The sequence below is a fragment of the Nansenia antarctica genome (assembly GCF_963989245.1).
Source record: "Nansenia antarctica genome assembly, chromosome: 4".
Taxonomy (NCBI): Eukaryota; Metazoa; Chordata; class Actinopteri; order Argentiniformes; family Microstomatidae; genus Nansenia; species Nansenia antarctica.
This window is the reverse complement of record NC_137689.1, coordinates 26,114,894-26,123,105: the sequence shown is the minus strand read 5'-3', so window position 1 is coordinate 26,123,105 and position 8,212 is coordinate 26,114,894. Positions and strand designations below refer to the sequence as shown.

At 44.0% G+C, this 8,212-nt stretch overlaps 1 protein-coding gene across 1 annotated transcript; it reads left to right on the top strand.

Annotated features, from left to right (window-relative positions):
- Positions 1–2,735: 2,735 nt before the first annotated feature.
- On the top strand, positions 2,736–5,190 carry LOC308155444 (dicarboxylate carrier UCP2-like; the record flags this gene model as incomplete). Its single annotated transcript, XM_080528765.1, has 6 exons — positions 2,736–2,861; positions 3,006–3,213; positions 3,976–4,173; positions 4,434–4,535; positions 4,784–4,964; positions 5,076–5,190. The coding sequence occupies 6 exons, from the start codon at positions 2,736–2,738 to the stop codon at positions 5,188–5,190; spliced, it is 930 nt and encodes a 309-aa protein (XP_080384891.1).
- Positions 5,191–8,212: the final 3,022 nt, after the last annotated feature.

The following is an 8,212-nucleotide window of genomic DNA, read 5'->3' as shown; positions in this document are numbered from 1 at the left end:
TTGTTTGATTTCTTACCATGTACCGTAACAGTACCTTGCTATGTTTCATTTTCATTATAACATAACGTTATGTTATGATAGCCAGCTAGCATTAGCAAACCGGAAAAGTAGTGTCAGTGAGTCAGTCACCTTTCTAATAAGATTCACAAACCTCGTGCCCCGCGGTGGCGTAGCGGTCTAAGCACTAGCCACTAGTGCAAGCTGCCCACGGGGACTGGGATCGAATCCCGGTCTCGCCAGATCCGGATATGGCCGAGGCACACAGGGAGCGGCATATTGAGCGGCCGCTCCAGAGGGCGGTATAGGACTATTTCCGGACAAGGATCCGTCGCGCAACAGCGCCCCCGGGGTGCCGGAATAACGGTGCTGGGCTCGAGGAGCCAGTCAGCTAGTCTGCCTGGCGATCTCCTCTGGGGCTGCCGGCCACGGGGTCGTGCGGCGGATCCTATGCAATAGGCAGGGGATAATTGGATGCTAGGTTGGGTTCAATTGGATACCAAATTGGGTGAAAAAGGGATCAAATCTGAAAAACAAATTTATAAAAAAAAAAAAAAAAAGATTCACAAACCTGAAACATCATCTATGTCATCACTGCTGGTGATGTTATTGTTGTCAGCTGCTGATACTGCTGCTGCAACAGTTCTTGGCGCTTGTTTTGTTGAAAACAACTTTGGGATATCCATCCTTACAATTTTGCAAGTCAGGCACTGAATGAGATCACTTCTTCTTCAGGGCAGGGCAGGCTACGCAGTACGCAGGCTAATGTCGCGCAGCTGCTGCCTCTCTGTTGGACTCCGGTACTGCACGTTACTCACGAGAGTTTGTAAGTTTTTTTTCATTTTTTTTTATTTTTTTTGAAAGTAAAACATTCGGGGCTTTTCAGAAAACATCCGGGGCTTGAGCCCAAGTAGCCACCCCCTAGCGCCGCCCCTGGTCCAGACGTGAGGAGTGAATACGGAGACGGAGACCAGTCTACGGTGTCAGGATGGGACAGAATTTGGACAACATTTCTGGAACATTTTGCGCATTACGTGCGATTAATGCACAGTTACAATACTTTTCTTGCTAAATACTTTACATCACCGGGAACTTCTTCCCACTCCTTTTAGAATATGTGAAGAAGAAAAAGATGAAACTAAGTTAAATGTGCAATGATTGTTGCTGTATCTTGTTTTGCGCATATTTGAAATAACATCTCAATCAATCAAAGAAAACTCTACTTATGTAATGGGAAAGGGTCCTCTATGCCATTGCCTTATCGTGTGTGGTCGCTCTGACACCCAAGAAACATATTGAAAAGCAATTTTCGGAATCCAGACAAACCCCTCCTCCTGATTGGCCATATAGACTGACCAATAAGAATCGACTTCGTATAAGACGACAGATTGGTGTGCATGTTAGGTAATATGTAAATGTTCTCCGTTTTGAGAAAGTGATATAAATTAATCATAGATATTATACACGTATGTATTATCTATGGACATAATAATGATAGTGACCATTATTTCACGTGACATGAATCTAACACCCGTTTATTTATCGGAGGATAAATACTGAGCTCCATTTAAAAAACGTCCATTAATTGAATGGCCATTTAATCAGCCATTAAACAATTCCGCTCGCGATGATTATTGCAATGAAATTGAACTTGCTTGTTTACAGTTCAGTGCAGATCAACAACTCCCCAAGTACGAACTGAACTGTGTCCCTCCGTAAACACGAGATAAACATAGCATCATGCCTACGCAACTTGACCCAGTGTGACATACTGCCTGGTGCTCAAGATGCGTCTATAAATTGAGCGCAACAGCAGTAGTCATACACTACACGGGGCAAAGCACACCTTATTAACTCACTCTGGATTACGGATCTTTCCTTTTTATTTTTATTTGTATTATATTGGATATTCTTCTCCATCAAAATACAATCAGGTAAATATATAGACAAACTGTTTTTCCTTAGATGACAGACAACATATCATTTGTGCAGGCTGACAACTGTCTTGCAGAGATATAATATTGTGACGATTCATTTTAAACCAGGCTTTGATGTCCATTTGAAATGTAACAAACAGTGGTTCTATGTGATGGCAACATCATAAATGGTAACTCATGGTGTGGTAACTAATTAATTAATAATGATAATACATAGCATTTGAATAATAAATGCAGTACTCCTTGTAGAGTGAAAGTAAAGAAGGTTGATTAACCACCACCACCATTGCTAAGATTAAAATCATGTTTTGTGGGTTTTCACAGGTAGTACAATGCTGCTTTGCTTTGTCCAGGCAGGTTATATGGCACAAGGCATCTTAACAGCAAAACATCTTCAAACAAGAAGTTTACTTGTCGAAGAGACATACATCTCTTCTGTCTTCAAGGATAGGTACTACAGTCCATTGAGAGTTCATGGATGTGTTGAAAGTATTTTTGAAAGCATGTCTCAGTCACACAGTCCATGAATGGAATATATCATAATATGTGTGGGATTGACAATGACTGCATCATTTACATTATGGATCAATAATTACTTTTTATAATTTTAATTTTTTTATTACACAAGTCAGCAGTGAGATTCAATGTAACAAAATGTTTGATCGTCTTGGCTGTCTCCTATCCTTGCTTGATGAGCTCTTAAATCATTCTGTCTGTGTCCTGTCCCCTCAGGGAACCGGCTGGGTAGGTTGCTGCTGCTGTTGTTGTTGTTCTACATCAAATTCGACTTTAAGCACAACCATGGTTGGAATAAAACCCACAGACCTGGCACCGACAGCTACCATCAAATTCTTTGGCGCCGGCACTGCAGGGTGCATCGCTGACCTCGTCACCTTTCCTCTAGATACGGCCAAGGTCCGCCTACAGGTGAGGGGTGAGAGTGGATCGGTGGCTTTGTTGAAATACCTCATTATGTTCCATCTGCCCTAACCAGTTGAATGTAGGTTGAAAGCCCCTGACGTTCAGGAACGCCATTCAGGTGACAGCTAACATGTTGCTTTCCGTTTGCAGATCCAAGGAGAGGTGTCGTCGGCGCAGGGGTCCCAGGTGGTGAGGTACCGGGGCGTGTTTGGCACCATCACCACCATGGTGCGTACGGAGGGGGCTCGCAGCCTCTACAACGGCCTGGTGGCGGGGCTGCAGAGGCAGATGAGCTTCGCCTCCGTCCGCATCGGCCTCTACGACTCCATGAAGGCATTCTACTCCCGTGACTCTGAGAGTGAGCTTTCTTGTTTTGACTACTACTTGTTTTGACTACTACTTATGCAGTGATTCATAACTAGGCAAGGCAAGGCAAGGCAAGTTTATTTGTATAGTACATTACACACAGGTATTTGCACACAATTGCACATCATACAAGAGTGGCAATTCAAAGTGCTACTACTACTACTACTACTACTACTACTACTACTACAACTACTACTACTACTACTACTACTACTACTACTACTACTACTACTACAACTACTACTACTACTACTACTACTACTACTACTACTACTACTACTACTACACTACTACTACTACTACTACTACTACTACTACTGCTGCTACTACTACTACTACTACTGCTACTACTACTACTACTACTACTACTACTACTACTACTACTACTACTACTACTGCTACTACTACTACTACTACTACTACTACTACTACTACTACTGCTACTACTACTACCACTACCACTACTACTACCACTACCACTACCACTACCACTACCACTGCCACTGCCACTGCCACTGCCACTGCTACTACTACTACTACTACTACTACTACTACTACTACTACTACTACTACTACTACTACTACTACTACTACTATTACTACTACTTATCCACTGATTCATAACTACTACTTATCGACTGATTCATAACAGGGTAGAAACAGAGTGCTACATGCTACAGTTGGCAGAGCTGTTTCTTCACTAGCACTCCAGTCCTTTCAGGTAGAATGGCTGACTGTGCACGTCTCTCTCCAGACGCTAGCATCTTTATCAGGCTCATGGCAGGCTGTACCACCGGAGCGATGGCTGTGGTGTTCGCTCAGCCCACAGACGTGGTGAAGGTGCGTTTCCAGGCCCAAGTACGTCTGGCTGACGGGGGGAAGAGGTACAGTGGCACCATGGATGCCTACCGGACCATAGCACGAGATGAAGGGGTGCGGGGGCTTTGGAAAGGTAAGTTACTGCATGAGCCTCACAGTTCATTTCAGAGCTAGGAAAAAATGCTGGCCCTAAAATAATCAGGGAAACTGAAGACAAAACACATTTTCATTAAGTCCTCCCCATCTGTTGAGTCTGATGATTAAGTATCAGATTAGAGCAAGAGCCTATTGTCACTGTGGCTTTCCAAGGCCATGCTCTGTTTGTTTGATGTTTCTGCTATTCTAGTGTCGCTGATTTTTGATTATGACTACTTCCCTGTGCCTTTGTTTCAGGCTGCCTCCCCAATATAGCACGGAACTCCATTGTAAACTGTTCAGAGCTTGTAACCTACGACATCATCAAGGAACTCATACTGAAGTATGACCTAATGACAGGTGAGGTTCATGTCGGCGAGAGTTTAACATAACAAAACGTAACAAATAGATGACTCCAGACTGCAATAACAACTCAAAATGGACAATTATCACATTGTGTGTTATGACTAGTAGTAAAGATGAATAATAAAGAGGTCTGTGTGTGTGAATTAAGATAAACAACATAAGACCGCAGTGTACAATCAATAAGTGGCGTATGACATTTCATGAACACCAGATTCATGTTGAGGACGTATTTTCTCTTCCAGACAACCTCCCGTGTCACTTCACAGCTGCGTTCGGCGCAGGTTTCTGCACGACAATTGTGGCTTCCCCTGTAGATGTGGTGAAAACCCGGTTCATGAACTCAGCGTCAGGCCAGTACGGCGGCGCTATGAACTGTACCATCACTATGCTGACTAAGGAGGGGCCTACAGCCTTCTATAAGGGGTAAGGACATGTCTATGGTTTGGCCTACATGAAATAATGGAATACACCTCTCTGTCGCACAACTTGCATTGCTACAACTGTCCTCTTACACTCTTCTCTCCTCCCCATCAGATTTGTGCCCTCTTTCCTGCGTCTTGGCTCGTGGAACATCGTGATGTTTGTGTCCTATGAGCAGATCAAGCGGGCGATGACACTAGCACAGCAGAACTGGGAGCCACCGTCCTGATCTGTCTGTGGTGTCAGCCTGTGTTGGTCTGGACAGAGCCGGGCTCTCTGCAGGGCTCCACCTCAGGGATATCAGTGGATATCACGCCTGGTGATCCCCGAGGTTCCATGGAATGGAGTCCTTGTGCCGGATTCTAGAATACAATGGTGCTTCTTTCTTTGGCTGATAGACAGAATGGATCATCCACCCCAAATGTGACACGTTCTAATGCTTAGGTCTTCATGCCGGGATCTAATGTAATGATCCGACTTTTGTTATTTTGTTATTTTTTATTTTTTTTAAAGAATTTGAATACTTTGTATATATTGTTGAAAATCAACAACACGTCGCTAGTCAACTAGCAGAGCTTGTTTTGTAAGTCTGCTAACAATGTAAATTAGTGTTGCCTTGCAGTATTTTGGCTTGACTAGCGAGTTTGTGTTGTGATGTTCAACGACGTTGAAACGTAGTTCCGTGTTTCAAACGAAAAGTCGGAACATTTGATTGTTGACATTTTGACCAAATGATCAGACTGTATCACAAAATAGTTCAGGTGGAGGCCCCAAAAGGAAGAAGAAGAATGTTTTATTTGCCACGCAATCAACTTGTTAGTCAATCGTTTGGAATTTGGTATTTTTTGCTCTAGGCACAAGGTCAGCCAAAGTCGGCGCCCCTGGAGCAATTAGGGGTTAAGTGCCTTGCTCAAGGGCACATGCATCTCCCTCCTGAAGCGGGGATCAAGCCAGTGACCTTCTGATTGCTAGCCGGCCTCTCTGACTTATAAACTACCGCAGCGCAGGATAAGATTCCACCCACTTCAGGGACTGAGACCATACTAGCCTGGGCTGAAGTGGGAGCACAGGGGCCAGAGGAGGGACAAATCCAGAATATGTCTGGCGGGAAGTGACCTGTTATTCAATGGCTACCTTTAGAAAGCAGAGCCACAAATTATTCATGTTCCTCCTCATTCTTTTTCTTTGACTGTGTAAAGAAATGTTTACAGTAGTTGCAGCACAAAATGCAGTACTCTATCTTTTTACGTTACTTTGTTTCTATGTGGTTTATTCATTCATATGTGAAAGCTTGGTGAATCGCTGGTTGATCACTCATCACCAGGCAACTAATCTGTGTATTACAATGCAACGGGCCAAGATTGTCATGCCCTCCACTTCCACCTAGCCTGTGCCACTCTCTCTCCTGTCTGTGTGTGTGTGTGTGTGTGTGTGTGTGTGTGTGTGTGTGTTGTGGTGACCACCACGTTTGGACCAGATAAATATACACACCACCCAGGTAGGAAACGACACACAGACTGGAATGCAGTTCAGGCCAGCGGCTGTATTTAATTAGAAGGTTTAAATGAAGGAAACATCCCACGGTACTTTGTGGGGGTCACCACAGTGTGTGTGTGTGTGTGTGTGTGTGTGTGTGTGTGTGTGTGTGTGTGTGTGTGTGTGTGGCTCCAGCTATCCAGTTCACGTCAGCCACTCCACCTGCTCTGTCTACACACCTGCACTCCCTCATCTCCACCTGCTGTCTACACACCTGCGCCTCCGCATCTCCACCTGCTGTACACACACCTGCACTCCCTCATCTCCACCTGCTCTGTCTACACACCTGCACTTCCTCATCTAACACCTGCTGTCTACACACCTGCACTTCCTCATCTCCACCTGCTGTCTACACACCTGCACATCCTCATCTCCACCTGCTGTCTACACACCTGCACTTCCTCATCTCCACCTGCTGTCTACACACCTGCACTTCCTCATCTCCACCTGCTGTCTACAGACCTGCACTCCCTCATCTCCACCTGCTGTCTACACACCTGCACTTTAGCATCTCGATCAAAGCCAGATCGTTTGTTGTTTCTACACTGCCACTTCCCTGTTCTGCCTGCCTGCCTGCCTGCCTGCCACCCTGCCTGCCTGCCTGCCTGCCTGCCACCCTGCCTGCCTGCCCTGCCACGCTGCCTGCCCTGCCACCCTGCCCCGTTTGTCATTCTGCCCTGCCATTCTGTTTCCCTTATCCCTTCATTAAAACCTGGTTCCTTTTATATACGTGTCCTGACTGTGTCCTGTGCTGGTTTCCTCTACGTCTGACTGTAACATAGACTGTAGTGTCTTCCCAAAATGTACTGTTGGTATCAATAAAGCTGCATATATGGTTGTCTGATTCTGTCTAAACTAAATTCAAATGATAGGAACTGGTAGACGTAATAACAAGGGTGAGTGATTTTCATTCATTTAATACTGCTTTAAGAAGTTCTATGAAAGACTGGAAGCTTGCAATACAATAACACATTGATTTTTGCACAGATTTGAGTGTGCGGATGCTGCTTTTGTTCACTCAACTTGTTCTGATTCGTAAAATGAATTAGTTTTTATAGATACATCTTGTCCATCTTCCGAAGCAGAAGAAGTTACATAACATGTTTTTGCTACAACCAAAACCTCTTGCCTTCTAACCCCCCCCCCGACCTTAAGTCATTTGAGTATACAGTACAATCCCTTCACCTCTCAATTAACATAGAACACATTCTTTCACAAAACAAGTAGCGATACATCTTTGAGCTGTTTGCAGGAAACCTTAGGTTCCTATAACCTAAAGGTTATTATTCCTATAACCTAAAGGTTATTATTATTATTATTATTATTATTATTAAGAAGGGATCTTCAGAAGAGGGAGGCATGAAATGAAAAATGTATATTTGCGGTTGAGTCTGGCGTACACAGCCTTAGAGCTCTAACCACACTACTTGGAGGTTTGGAGGTTTCACATATGGAGGTTTCACATATGGATATCATTATCCTAAAGTGGTGTATAGGGCCTGCTGGATTCTCATCATGACTCAGCAAGATAAGCAAACTTAAACATGTCTATGTACACACTATGGGCCAGTGATGTTGTCTTAATTCTGCCTCCCCTTAAACAAAACAAAAAAACAGACACTATTTAAACCAAATAAAGATTGAGAGAAGCATTGGAGAAGTTCAATGTTATTAATGTCTCTTTACCACCAAATAGATCAAGGGTGCACACACAA